This window comes from Oreochromis niloticus, linkage group LG7 (genome assembly GCF_001858045.2).
Source record: "Oreochromis niloticus isolate F11D_XX linkage group LG7, O_niloticus_UMD_NMBU, whole genome shotgun sequence".
Lineage (NCBI taxonomy): Eukaryota > Metazoa > Chordata > Actinopteri > Cichliformes > Cichlidae > Oreochromis > Oreochromis niloticus.
The window spans coordinates 10,643,946-10,659,430 of NC_031972.2; the positions used below are offsets into that span (position 1 = coordinate 10,643,946).

General features: G+C 42.4%; 1 protein-coding gene across 1 annotated transcript; it reads right to left on the bottom strand.

The window, feature by feature from the left end:
* Positions 1–6,060: 6,060 nt before the first annotated feature.
* LOC100693282 (interleukin-1 beta) lies at positions 6,061–14,406 on the bottom strand. Its single transcript, XM_005457887.3, has 6 exons — positions 13,301–14,406; positions 12,813–12,855; positions 10,121–10,307; positions 9,124–9,288; positions 8,577–8,713; positions 6,061–7,953 (listed from the first exon to the last, which is right to left on the bottom strand). Exons 1-6 carry the CDS (start codon positions 13,333–13,335, stop codon positions 7,753–7,755), a joined length of 768 nt encoding a protein of 255 aa, XP_005457944.1. The 5' UTR covers positions 13,336–14,406; the 3' UTR covers positions 6,061–7,752.
* Positions 14,407–15,485: the final 1,079 nt, after the last annotated feature.

Consider the following 15,485-nt stretch of genomic DNA (forward strand, 5'->3'; position numbering starts at 1 on the left):
AATCCGAGTCTCCTATCAAAAGTTACAGCTGTCTTTATGGACTTGGTGAAAATCGCCTTATTTCGGCGAGACAGTGCGTTTCTCGCCTGAAACACATTATGGGTTTTCATTTTGTGAATAACTTGAAAATCTTAGCTCAAACAGCTGCAAAACCTATTTCCCCAGCATGGAAATGCTGAATTCTATAAGGCCAAGCCTGAAATATGTGTGTCCGAGTCTCCTATCAAAAGTTACAGCTGTCTTTATGGACTTGGTGAAAATCGCCTTATTTTGGCGAGACAGTGCGTTTCTCGCCTGAAACACATTATGGGTTTTCATTTTGTGAATAACTTGAAAATCTTAGCTCAAACAGCTGCAAAACCTATTAATTCAGCATGGAAATGCTGAATTCTATAAGGCCAAGCCTGAAATATGTGTGTCCGAGTCTCCTATCAAAAGTTACAGCTGTCTTTATGGACTTGGTGAAAATCGCCTTATTTCGGCGAGACAGTGCGTTTCTCGCCTGAAACACATTATGGGTTTTCATTTTGTGAATAACTTGAAAATCTTAGCTCAAACAGCTGCAAAACCTATTAATTCAGCATGGAAATGCTGAATTCTATAAGGCCAAGCCTGAAATATGTGTGTCCGAGTCTCCTATCAAAAGTTACAGCTGTCTTTATGGACTTGGTGAAAATCGCCTTATTTCGGCGAGACAGTGCGTTTCTCGCCTGAAACACATTATGGGTTTTCATTTGTGAATAACTTGAAAATCTTAGCTCAAACAGCTGCAAAACCTATTAATTCAGCATGGAAATGCTGAATTCTATAAGGCCAAGCCTGAAATATGTGTGTCCGAGTCTCCTATCAAAAGTTACAGCTGTCTTTATGGACTTGGTGAAAATCGCCTTATTTCGGCGAGACAGTGCGTTTGTCGCCTGAAACACATTATGGGTTTTCATTTTGTGAATAACTTGAAAATCTTAGCTCAAACAGCTGCAAAACCTATTTCCCCAGCATGGAAATGCTGAATTCTATAAGGCCAAGCCTGAAATATGTGTGTCTGAGTCTCCTATCAAAAGTTACAGCTGTCTTTATGGACTTGGTGAAAATCGCCTTATTTCGGCGAGACAGTGCGTTTCTCGCCTGAATCACATTATGGGTTTTCATTTTGTGAATAACTTGAAAATCTTAGCTCAAACAGCTGCAAAACTTTAATGTCGAGAAACGCGCTGTCTCGCCGAAATAAAGCGATTTTCACGTTCTTCACAAAATGAAAACCCATAATGTGTTTCAGGCGAGAACTCCATTCAAATGCATGTAATAGCGAGAAACGCACTGTCTCGCCGAAATAAAGCGATTTTCACCAAGTCCATAAAGACAGCTGTAACTTTTGATAGAAGACTCGGACACACATATTTCAGGCTTGGCCTTATAGAATTCAGCATTTCCATGCTGAATTAATAGGTTTTGCAGCTGTTTGAGCTAAGATTTTCAAGTTATTCACAAAATGAAAACCCATAATGTGTTTCAGGCGAGAACTCCATTCAAATGGATGTAATAGGTAGAAACGCGCTGTCTCGCCGAAATAAAGCGATTTTCACCAAGTCCATAAAGACAGCTGTAACTTTTGATAGAAGACTCGGACACACATATTTCAGGCTTGGCCTTATAGAATTCAGCATTTCCATGCTGGGGAAATAGGTTTTGCAGCTGTTTGAGCTAAGATTTTCAAGTTATTCACAAAATGAAAACCCATAATGTGTTTCAGGCGAGAACTCCATTCAAATGCATGTAATAGCGAGAAACGCGCTGTCTCGCCAAAATAAGGCGATTTTCACTAACTTCATAAAGACAGCTGTAACTTTTGATAGAAGACTCGGACACATATTTCAGGCTTTGCCTTATAGAATTCAGCATTTCTATGCTGGGGAAATAGGTTTTGCAGCTGTTTGAGCTAAGATTTTCAAGTTATTCACAAAATGAAAGCCCATAATGTGTTTCAGGCGAGAAACGCACTGTCTCGCCGAAATAAGGCGATTTTCACCAACTCCATAAAGACAGCTGTAACTTTTGATAGGAGACTCGGACACACATATTTCAGGCTTGACCTTATAGAATTCAGCATTTCCATGCTGGGGAAATAGGTTTTGCAGCTGTTTGAACTAAGATCCATCCATCCATCCATCTTCATCCGCTTTATCCGAGGCCGGGTCAGGGCAGCAGCCTAAGCAGAGAAGCCCAGACCTCCCTCTCCCCAGCCACCTCCTCCAGGCCAGCCGAGAGATATAATCTCTCCAGCGTTTCCTGGGTCTGCCCCGGGGCCTCCTCCCAGTGGGACATGCCCGGAACACCTCACCCAGGAGGCGCCCAGGAGGCATCCTTGTCAGATGCCCGAACCACCTCAACTGGCTCCTTTCGATGTGGAGGAGCAGCGGCTCTACTCTGAGCCCCTCCCGGATGGCCGAACTTCTCACCCTATCTCTAAGTGAGAGGCCAGCCACCCTTCGGAGGAAGCTCATTTCTGCCGCTTGTATCCGCGATCTCGTTCTTTCGGTCACTACCCACAGCTCGTGGCCATAGGTGAGGGTAGGGACGTAGATCGACCGGTAAATTGAAAGCTTCGCTTTTACACTCAGCTCCCTCTTCACCACGACGGACCGGTGCAGTGTCCACATCACTGCAGCCGCAGCACCAATCCGTCTGTCGATCTCCGGCTCCCTTCTCCCATCACTCGCGAACAAGACCCCGAGATACTTGAACTCCTCCACTTGGGGCAGGAACTCATCCCCGACCCGGAGTGGGCACTCCACCCTTTTCCGGCTGAGAACCATGGCCTCAGATTTGGAGGTGCTGATCATCATTCCCACTGCTTCACACTCGGCTGCGAACCGTTCCAGTGCGAGCTGGAGGCCTTCACCTGATGAAGCCAACAGAACCACATCATCCGCAAAAAGCAGTGATGAGATTCTGAGACCACCGAAGCGAAAGCCCTCCGCCACTTGGCTGCGCCTAGAAATCCTGTCCATAAAAATTATGAACAGAACCGGTGACAAAGGGCAGGCCTGGTGGAGCCCATCACCTACCGGGAACGAGTCCGACTTATTGCCGGCAATGCGAACCAAACTCTTGCAACGGTTGTATAGGGATCGAATGGCCCGTAGCAATGGGCCAGACACCCCATACTCCCGCAACACCTCCCACAGGACACCCCGAGGGACACGGTCGAATGCCTTCTCCAAGTCCACAAAACACATGTAGACTGGTTGGGCAAACTCCCATGCACCCTCAAGTATCCTTGAGAGGATAAAGAGCTGGTCCAGTGTTCCGCGACCAGGACGAAAACCGCATTGTTCCTCCTGTATCCGAGGTTCGACTAGCGGACGAACTCTCCTTTCCAGCACCCTGGCATAGACTTTCCCAGGGAGGCTGAGGAGTGTGATCCCCCTGTAGTTGGAACACACCCTCCGGTCTCCCTTCTTAAAGATTGGGACCACCACCCCGGTCTGCCAGTCCAGGGGTACTGCCCCTGATCTCCACACAACATTGTAGAGGCGTGTCAACCAGGACAGCCCTACAACGTCCAGAGCCTTCAGGAACTCAGGGCGGACCTCATCAACACCAGGGGCTCTGCCACCAAGGAGTTGTTTAACTGCCTCAGTGACCTCGCCCCCGGAAATTGGCGGGTCATTCCCCTCATCCCCAGACTCTGCTTCCTCCTCAGAAGACGTGTCAGTGGGATTAAGGAGGTCCTCGAAGTATTCCTTCCACCGCCTGACAATTTTCTCAGTCGACGTCAGCAGCGCTCCGCCAGCACTATACACAGTGCAGGTAGAGCACCGCTTTCCCCTCCTGAGACGCCTGACGGTTTGCCAGAATCTCTTCGAGGCAGTCTGAAAGTCTTTTTCCATGGCCTCTCCGAACTCCTCCCACACCCGAGTTTTTGCTTCAGCCACTGCCCGAGCCGCATTCCGCTTGGCCTGTCGATACCTGTCGGCTGCCTCTGGAGTCCCACAGGCTAACCAAGCCCGATAGGACTCCTTCTTCAGCCTGGTGGCTCCCTTCACCTCTGGTGTCCACCATTTGGTTCGGGGATTACCACCACAGCAGGCACCAACCACCTTGCGGCCGCAGCTCAATGCAGCAGCTTCGGCGATGGAGACGCTGAACATGGTCCATTCGGACTCAATGTCCCCAGTCTCCCTCGGAATGCTGTTGAAGCTCTGCCGGAGGTGTGCGTTGAAGATCTCGCGGACTGGGGCCTCTGCTAGACGTTCCCAGCACACCCTCACTACGCGTTTAGGTGCACCGGGTCTGTCCAGCGTCCTCCCCCGCCACCTGATCCAACTCACCACTAGGTGGTGATCAGTTGACAGCTCAGCCCCTCTCTTTACCCGAGTGTCCAGAACATATGGCCCCCCCCCAGGGACTCTAAGAAGGCTGGGTACTCTGAACTGCCACTCGGCGCATAAGCGTAGATGACAGTCAGGACCCGTTCCCCGACCCTAAGGTGCAGGGAACAAACCCTCTCATCCACCGGGAAAAACCCCAACGTACCGGCAGCAAGCCGAGGGGATATTAGAATACCCACCCCAGCCCGCCGCCTCTCACCAGGGGCAACTCCAGACTGAGACAGAGTCCAGCCCCTCTCCAGGAGACTGGTTCCAGAGCCCAAGCCATGCGTAGAGGTGAGCCCGACTATATCTAGCCGGTACCTCTCAACCTCACGCACTAACTCAGGCTCCTTCCCCACCAGGGAGGTGACATTCCATGTCCCTATTGCCAGTCTTGGCAGCCGGGGATCAGTCCGCCAGGGCCTCCGCTCCTGGCCGCCGCCCAGCACACAATGCACCCGACCCCTATGGCGCCTCCTGCGGGTGGTGGGCCTGCGGGAGGATGGGCCCATGTCTCCTCTTCGGGCTGTGCCCGGCCGGGCCCCATGGACTAAGGTCCGGCCACCAGACGCTCGCCCTCGGGCACCCTCCCCGGGCCTGGCTCCAGGGCGGGGCCCCGGTAACCCTATCCCGGGCAGGGTAAACTGTTCCCTCGATATTCTCTTCATAAGGGTCTTCTGAATCGCTCTTTGTCTGGTCCCTCACCCAGGACCAATTTGCCATGGGTGACCCTACCAGGGGGCAAAAGCCCCCAGAAAACATAGCCCCTGGGATCCCTGGGACACACAAACCCCTCCACCACGATAAGGTAGCAATTCACGGAGAGGAGTTTGAGCTAAGATTTTCAAGTTATTCACAAAATGAAAACCCATACTTTGTTTCAGGCGAGAACTCCATTCAAATGCATGTAATAGCGAGAAACGCACTGTCTTGGCGAAATAAAGCGATTTTCACCAAGTCCATAAAGACAGCTGTAACTTTTGATAGGAGACTCGGACACACATATTTAAGGCTTTGCCTTATAGAATTCAGCATTTCTATGCTGGGGAAATGGGTTTTGCAGCTGTTTGAGCTAAGATTTTCAAGTTATTCACAAAATGAAAACGTGTACTTTGTTTCGGCCGAGAACTCCATTCAAATGCATGTAATAGTGAGAAACGCACTGTCTTGGCGAAATAAAGCGATTTTCATTAAGTTCATAAAGACAGCTGTAACTTTTGATAGAAGACTCGGACACATATATTTCAGGCTTGGCCTTATAGAATTCAGCATCTCTATGCTGGGGAAATAGGTTTTGCAGCTGTTTGAGCTAAGATTTTCAAGTTATTCACAAAATGAAAACTTGTACTTTGTTTCAGGCGAGAACTCCATTCAAATGCATGTAATAGTGAGAAACGCACTGTCTTGGCGAAATAAAGCGTTTTTGTACAACTGCATAAAGATAGCTGTAACTTTTGATAGAAGACTCAGACACACATATTTATCGGTTTATCTTGTAGAATTCAATATCCCCGTGTTGGGCAAAGAGGTTTTGCAGCTGTTTGAGCTAAGATTTTCAAGTTATTCACAAAATGAAAGCACCTGGACTGTGACATAACCAATTTACCAAATAGCCAATACCACCTCCTTAAATGTCAATTGGTCACATGTTTGTTTGTGAAGGTGTGATTCATCCATTTGAAAAAAATCTGTTTCCTTTCTTTTATTTGAACACAAACTGTTTCACATTTTACACTGACCCTGATGAAGGCCATTAGCCGAAATGCGTTGGTCACCTAATAAAGATGTTTCTCATTACATTTAAGGGTTGCTAGAGTCTCCGCATTGTCTCAATGTTGTTCAAGACATTTTCAGCAGTCAATCAATTACACAAATATAAATTTCATAAATATCAGCACCGATTAACAATAATAATAAACACAAATGTTCTTTACAGATCAAGTGCAATAAATTTAAGATTAGCAAAGGTGATCAAATTAAATTTTAAATATGTAAAATTTGCGTTCTTTATTGGATAAATTATGACAATGCAGTTACATGCCGTTACAAGATTTTAGGCAACAAATGATATGAACGATATAGTGCAACAAAATACAAATAAATCAAAATCAGTATATATAATTTCACAAAACCTAATTTAAAAAAAAATTCACTCTGTCAATCATTTACCATCATATACAATGCTTTTCTTTCCTTCACTTGAGATTTACATAGTGCTTATTCTGAAGAAAAGGCTCACGTAGGCGAGTGTCTTGAATAAACCCTGAATAAATGCAAAAACAACATTTCTCCAAGAAATGAACGTATCTCTATGACATGAAAATGCATTAATGTAAGTTCACAATGCGGCTATTACAACCAATGCTCAAGTGAAAGGATTACTGATGAAGAGTAATTTCCCAAATTATATCCCAAGTTTGGTAGGAAGATCTGTAGGTAGGAAGTACAGCAGATTAGGGTATTATTTATTTGCAGAATCCTAAAGTAGGCTCTCACAACCCAATTTCTTACCAAACAGTTAATTAATTTTACTTTTTGTTCTCAGTTCATTAGATCTATCAGTTGAAACTATACATTAATTTAATAGACGGAAAATGGTAAATGGTAAATGGCCTGTATTTGTATAGCGCTTTACTAGTCCCTAAGGACCCCAAAGCACTTTACACATTCAGTCATCCACCCATTCACACACACATTCACACACTGGTGATGGCAAGCTACATTGTAGCCACAGCCGCCCTGGGGCGCAGACAGAGGCGAGGCTGCCGGACACTGGCTTGTTTTAATATGGTACTGAAAATCCTTACACTGGTTAGAGAAGACATATTACAAGTTCTTAAAGATATACAGACTCTTCACAAAAAGAGGTTTTAAAAAAATACAAAATACAAGCTAACAAGGAGGAAATTCAAAAAATAAATACATAACAGTATTTTTTTAACCCACAACACCAGCAGATATCAGAAAATGAAAAGCTTAACCTCTAAAGGTCTTAGTACAAAAAAAACTGCAGAAGACTTAAATCAGAAGATTAACAGCTAAAAAGCCACAGCAATAGCATAAACTCAAATAGAAAATAATAGCTTTTTAGAAAAAAAGAAAATATATCAGTAGTTTTAAGGAATATCCTGTTACAGTTTTCTCCAACAAAGAAGGCATGTGTTTTCTAGTTTTTTTTTCTTTGTTTATTTTTAAGTATGTTGTAAGTAAAGGTATTATAAAGTAATAGTGCTTTTGATAGGTTACACTGGATCATTAGCTTTTCTACTTCAATAAGTACAGAGCACTGCCACTACAGACTCAGGCAATACTATATATAATTGCTTCATCTAGTAATTATGTCAAAAATCATGTGGATGCACGGGTCCTACAACATCTTTTAGTTTACTCTGAAGTTTGTAAGACGACTGGCAGCATCCACCTTACACAGTTCAACGGGCTGGTTTTCCTGTTGTGAAGTGCTGATGTACCAGCCGCGGAACTTGACAGACTCAAAAGTGGTCAGAGAAATTCCAGTGGTTTTCCTGTAGAAGAGAAATCGCTCCATGTCTCTGTCAGTTAAAATGTCATCATGGTATTGCTGGCAGAAAGAGATGAAAAGAAAACATTTTACAGTCATTTTTGCATGCATGGAAACACATTTCTTCTCAATGAAAAAGAAAAATGTTTATGGAAAGTCAAAACTTGGACATAATCATTAGGAAAAATATCCATATTTTGCAGTAAAGAGGTATGTGAGGTGACTCAAAACTTGTGAAGAAAATAATTTGTGAATAAAATAATCAGTTAAGAAAGGAAATTAAAAAGTGGAAATTTTGATGAATCTGATTTTTTGGATTGAAATTTAAAGATGATAAACTTCTAAAAAGTCTTAAAAATTTTGTCATCAATTGATATAAAAGGAAAATTCAGACATAAGTCAAAGTTATTGGATAAAACTACTCAGAGTAAATAGTTTTAAAACAAAAATTGTTATACAGTCTCCTGTATAAGTTGTAATACTAGTAGTAAAAATCTATAAACATCAACTTAAAAGTATGACATAAAAAGTAAAATATTGGACTTATTAAATCCCCATTATAATTTTCAGTTAAAAATGATAGGACAGGGTAAGACAGGAGGCTGGAGGCAAGGAGAATTTGTCTATTTAATACTCTCTAAAAATAAATAAAATGGGATTGCATCATGTGAATTTATATTTACCTCCAGAAACAGCACAACTTTATCGGCTTCCATGCGGCAAGACATGTACAGGTTGTTGTTGATAGACAGGACGACAATCAGACCAGGAGAGTCACCAGGAGGGACGGAAGGGATGTACCGCGACATTTTAAAATTCACTAACGTAAGGAAACAAAAAAAGTAAGAACAGGAGCTCATGTGTAGTTGGAAGACTGAAGTTGTGCAGAATGGCCATTTGTTTTTAGTTGGTAGTGATGGACGGATGGATAACACTCTCTACCTAAAGTCCAACAGGTTAAACATACTTGCTACAACTACAAGTCTTACATAAAGAACAGCTGCTTTTACTTCTTTAAGTAAAAGCAGCTGTTGGGACTCCAATCTAACTTTATTAGATTGTTAAAACTGATGTTACATTTCCAACCTTGAAGCTGAGGGTCATCAGATATAATACCTCTGAAATTCAGTGGAGTAGGACTATAAAGCGGCATGAACCTGAAATACTCAAGTTTAGTACCAGTACGTTAATATACCTGCTTATGTAAATGATTTTGTGTCCTGTGTGTACCTTTGCGGTGGCAATTTCCCCCTTGCAGAGTGATGGCCTGCAGCTGTAACTCTCCTGACAGGACAAGATCTTTCTGAGAGTTGTCACACAGTGTCAACGCTTTCTCACTGTTGGCACGCAGGAAGTCCCTTCGTTTTGTTCCTTTGGTGGGAGGCCAAACAGTTTCTAAACAGACAGAGGAAACAGAACAAGGAAAAACAACAAAAATTTCTATTCACCTAAAGCTAGACAAGCAGCAGTTTCTGTTTTTCTAAAAAAAAAAAAAAATTATCCAGCTTAAGCATAATTGCACTTTAGTTTCAATTATAAATTGATAGCTGTCATTGATGTTTGACATATTAAAATAGTAAATGAGCTGCTCCAGCTCTTTAAGGTCTCAGTAAAGAGAAAAAAATACATCAGTAATCACATCAGTATGATGTGGTCAGTATGCTTAACCCAGATATTGCTACAAAATTATTGAGCAAACAATAATGTCGGACTTATTTTATTTATTGTTCTTCTGTGAAGAAGAAAATGAGGGGAAAAAACACAATGATGATAAGAGTTGTGTTAAATGATAGAATTATATTTATTAAATTGTTGTTTTTAATTTTCAGTGGGACTATGAAAATGAATCATTTTTTCGTACTATTTTTATTTAAAAGGTGTTTTTGATCCAAATTTTTTTAATAACAGCATTTTGTATGATAACTGTATAGAGGGCAGATTTTGTAATCTCCAATTTGACCTGGTGATGGCAGCACTGTCTCATTTTTACAGTGCCTAAATATAGACATCAGTTTACTTATGTGGTTGCCCACAATATCTGTTGTATGAGAATATGTCACGTCCATGTATCCAAACAAGAGAAATACAATTGAGAGAGCTAAACAGCCGAAATTTTGTATTTCTTCACAGCAGTGTGGTAACTGTGTGGTTTTATTTTTATTATATAAGCCATAAGAGGAATTTTTTATATTGTATAACAGTATTATTGTTATTAACAGTGTATTACCTTTCACTACACTGTCTATGATGTTCATGACATCATCATCACTGAGCTTCCTGTCACTTTGAGTAAGTGGCTTTTTCATCCTGTTTACCCCCAGCACTAAAAGAGCCACACTCTGCATGGTCCTTCTGTTGTGGGAAACCATCAGCTCCAAACCCTCATTAAGTCTGAAGATCTCACTTTCAACCTCCTGCATAATACAAAGCAGAAAAACAAGAAGTCAAACTTCTGCTGCTTCTTCTCATCCATGCCATACAAAGTTGATAGTGGGACAAAAATAATGCAGCTCAGGACAAGTTATGTAACCTCAACATTGCTCCATAAAAAATGCTATTCTGTAACTCTCACTTAGATATATTGTTGCCTATGTACACTTTTTTGTACACTATTTTTTGTACACTCTTGCAAGTACAAAACAATGCCCAAAAGGTTAGACACTGCCCAAAACAATGTAATGTGTTGAATGTAAAGTTTTGCAAATCTCATAAACCAATATTTCATTTTGAGAATTAATTGAGAAAATGTACCATCTCAAGGAAAAAATATGGTCATTTTGAATTTGATGGCAGCACAATATCTCACCTTCCTTGAAAATGGATGGGAGCATATGTTGCTTTGAAACCTGTGTATACCTTTTAACACTGATGGTATCTTTGCAGATGTTCAAGTCAGTCAAGTCAATTCCATAGACATTAACATGCTCACATACCATCAGAGATGCCAGCTTTTGAAATAAGCGCTAATAAAATGCTATATGGTCCCCCCCTCTTTAGTGTGGAAAGCATGGTGCTTTCCATGCGTTTATCCAAAAGAGAATGGTTTTCCACTTTGCCTCTCTCCAGGTCCCTGAGTTGGTGGCTATGGGTTTTGAGAACTGAGAACAGGAAAGCTACGTAGGAAAGCTGCCTTTGCCACCCTCAGAGGCCATCGCCAGCTCCTCCTGTCTCAGGAAAACCAGGGACCGTGGTCCCAAGTAACCCCATCTCTCCAGCCACTCACACTTGGACTTTACATGGACTGTTTACAAATGCGCATGCCATAATTATATGTGTTGTTGTGTTGAGTGCTACTTCCTTTGTCTCATTATTTCTGATTTGCTCCCATTGTGTTTTCCACCTATTTCCTCTCCCCTCATTACCTGTTATGTATTTATTGTGTCCCCTTGTCCTTTGTCACATCGTCCCTTGTGGTTGACCCTCCTAGTAGTACGTTTCCTCAAAGAGTCTTGGTTGTTTGATTTTTTTTTTACCCCTGATTTGAACTTTTGCATCTTTGTAAGAGTTTGGCAATGAAGCTACCTTTCATCTGTGACATGCTGCTTTTGGGTCCGCCTTCCATCTACAACACTGGCAAACCTTGACAGCCTCAGTCCATTTGAAATGAGCCATGGTCCAGAGAAAATGGTGATATGTTTGAATCCCTTTTGCATTACTTACTGCTACTTACTGTAACAAACACAACCACTGGTTCATGCTTTTCAGCATACTTCTTTACTTGTTATGGTTGCTGTTACAAACACACGACTCCAGCTTGCCAGCTTGCTGCTGAACATACACACAAACAACAACAACACAGTCAGCACCCAGCACAGGCTTGAATGCAGTACTTGCAGCCGTGGGCCGAGGCTTCCGGGCGGCTTGGCAGGTGGCCATTGTGTTGGACCACACAGCATGCCAGCCTCTGGTGGAAGCCGGGCCAGTCCGCCGACCTCTGGCTTGGCCGGTGCTTCCCGTGCCTCGACCTCCAGCCCCTGCTGGGTAGGTCCTCCTGGTGCCCTGACCTCCTTCTCCAGCTGGGCAGGTCGTACGCTGCCTCGACCTCCGGCCTTGGCTGAGCAGCTGCCTCGCACGCCCCGACCTCCGGCTCAGCTGCCTTCCTCCGGGGAGCAGGAGCAGGTTCAGGCATCTGCAGGGGCACCAGTCGCTCCCACCCGTCGAGTGGGTACGGGAGTGGAGGTAGGCTGTGCCCTGGCTGGTCTCACCCTGTGGACTGGCATGGGCGCAGTCCCGGCCTCAGCCACTCCCACGCAGTCCAAGGATGCCTGTGGGGGGTGCGGCAGTGTCGGCCAGGACCAGATCCAAGCTGCCAAACTCTCAATCACCTGGATCCAGTCCTTAGTCCGGTCCTGCAGTTCTTCCCTTCTTCCCTACTGCTCCTTCTGCATGGCCGCGAGCTCGGCCACCATTTGGGCCATCGCCTTCCCTGGCTGGTCCAGCCCTGGGTCTGCTGTCTGCTGTGCCCCAATCCTGGGTTTTGGCACCACTGTAATAGATCCACGGCATACCCGACCACATTTTCATGCTTTCCAGCATACTTTATTCACGGTTGCTGTTTTACAGACACGGCTGCAGCTTTTTAGCTTGCAGCCGAACATACACACCAACAACAACAACACAGTCAGGACCCAGCACAGACTTAAATGCAGGGAAGGTGTGATGAGCTGATGCAGCTCCGGTGTATCAGCCGGATGTGGCGCTACAGACCACACCCCGCCAAACTTTTTTAGCCTTTTGCTTCCCTTGACCCAAATTTTTTGGAACATTTCACTGCCATCAAATTCAAAATAAGATGATATTTTTCATGAAATAGTCAAATTTGTTTAAAAACTGCATTTAAATTAAATTTTATTGAATGTATATGTGTGTGACAATGTAAAGATATGATATGAAAAAGTTATGAAAGGGAAAAATCTTACCTTCATGTCAAAGCAGGTGGATTTAATTGCTTCTTCAGGTGAGCTGAAATATGAAATAAAACATTTTTAAGACACTGAATGGAATAAAAACACAAATAAATGTATATAATTATCAATATAAGCCTACATACCTATATACACAAATGTCTGTTGTAATGTGAACACCATGCATTGTCAAGCAATGTATTTAGACACAGAATGCAAGTACAATATGATTACAGTGAGGGAATGGGAAACGAAACATGCTGCCAGACTGGAGCTGTTCCCTTTTCGCAAACAATAACCCAGGATGTAACTCTATAATTGCAAATGATTTTGGGAAACTCCACCCTTAGCTACTGGTTTGAGATCAAAAGCATAAAACATTTAGAATTTTACTTAACATATCCATAATCACGTAAAAATCACATTATGTTGTTAAGAGTAAAAGCATTAGCTTTTGGCTTAAATTTAAAAAAAATTAACTGAATAAAACTTCTTGAACTTACCAGTCCAGAGCTTGAGAGAGATCAATATCACACATCGTTGCGAAGTAAATTGCTGAATTGGGATTTTTTTTAAAGTTCTCTGTCCAGGTTTCGCAACGTTTTAAGTAATTAGTGTCACTTGTTGCACTGCAAGTTGAGTGGCAGTCTGTGTGTGAGCAGCTTCCTTTATGTGGCTAGAGGTGGACCTTCTTTCCTTATGTCATCAGAAACCGCACTGCTGCAATTTTGTTACAGGGGAAATGGAAAGAACATGCTCTCTGCCTAATGCTACTCATTTCTAGATACAAAGTGAGGAGGAAAAAGTTGCAAAAATTCAGGTGAAAGGTATTTTTTTTCCATTTTACACAACTATTTAAACAAAACTATAGGAAAAAATGCATAACTTAATGTTTGTAGGACTTTTGATGTCTACTAAAAATCTTCTAAAAATGTGAAAAAGGGTTTCCACCTTCCCGATATCCTATTTTTTTTTATGTTTGTCACACTTTTTTGACAAACATTGCTCACAATTGTTTCAGATTGTCAAACAAATGTAATTATTAGATAAAACAAGGAAACACAAAATGCAGTTTTTTTAAAGAAAGGTGTTTATTATTAAGTGAGGGGAAAAATCCAACCCTAAATGGCCCTGTGTTAAAAAGTGATTGCCCTCCCCGTTATAATATATGCTAACTGTGGTGTATCACATCTTTGGAAAGCTGAGTTTAATTTCTCTTGCCACACCCAGTCCTGATTACTGCCACACCAGATTACTTAATCAAGAAATCACTTAAATAGGACCTGCTTGACAAAGTGGAGTAGACCAAAGGATCCTCATGATCATGACATGAGACATCATGAAGAGGTCCAAGGAAACTCAGGAACAAATGAGAAACAAAACAAAAACAAATTGAGATCTAACAGTCTGGCATTTTTTAAAGCTGTGAGACTCCCCAGGGAACCACAGCTTTTTATACAAAAACCAAGTTTTTGTATAAAAACTTGAATGAAATGTTCAGCTTGTACTGTGTGTACACAGGGAACCACAGTGAGAGCCATTATTACTGAGATATCTAGTTTGCCTGTAGAAAACATGGGGGGAAAAATAAAGCAGAAATGCTAAAGTGAAAAGACAGGCCTGCGCATCCGCTCAAGTCTTGCTTACTGAATAATTTCTGTTTAATTCTTAGTTTTCTTTGTGTTTATCCTTTCAACTTAATATATTTCCTTTCACTTCCAAGGAGTGGCCGGCCAACCAAAAATGCCCCAAAAGAACAGTGAGGACTCATCTAAGGGGTCAAAAAAAGACCCCAGAACAACATACAAAGAACTGAAGGCCTCACATAATTCATGAACGGAAATATATTAAGTTGAAGAGATAAACACACAGAAAACTAAGAATTAAACAGAAATTATTCAGTAAGCAAGACTTGAGCGGATGCGCAGGCCTGTCTTTTCACTTTAGCATTTCTGCTTTATTTCCCCCCCCCATGTTTTCTACAGGCAAACTAGATATCTCAGTAATATAAAATAAAACAAATCTTTGGCATTGGGCAGCAGATGGCATGGTGGTTAGCACTTCATAGCAAGAACCTTCTGGGTTTGAATTTGGCCATTGCCTTTCATGTTGTCTCTGTAGGTACTCCAGGTTCCTCCGAAAGTCCAAAGACATGCAGTCAGTGGGGTTAGCTTAACTGGTGATTCTAAATTGCCCATAGTTGCAAATGGTTGTCTGTCTAGACTAGTAGCTCTCACATGGTGTACCTCACCTTTTGCCTTGTTGTAAAAGGATGGATGGAACTACTTTGTCAATACAGCCCTGTATGGTTTCAGCCTTAATCAAAGGTTATTTGCATTTCCTTGTTTTGTTTTTTAATACAGCAGGTGTATGACCTCTTTGAAAATGTTTGACGGAAACATCCCACTATCTACTTTTGACCTACTCCAACACAAGGGGAAATACAAGTGTAATTTCCAAACCACACAAGAAAAGTGAGATCTACGTTTTTGTAAACCACAAGGACGTAGACGCAGACGTAGAAAGGACATATGCTACATATATGACAAAAAATGTGTTTTTGATTCACAACTTTGAGTTTATTCTTGTATAAAAACTTGAATGAAATGTTCAGCTTGTACTGTGTGTACAGACATATATACTAGATTGTAGCTGCTGCATGTCAGGAAGTGGTTTTAGAGTTTGTAA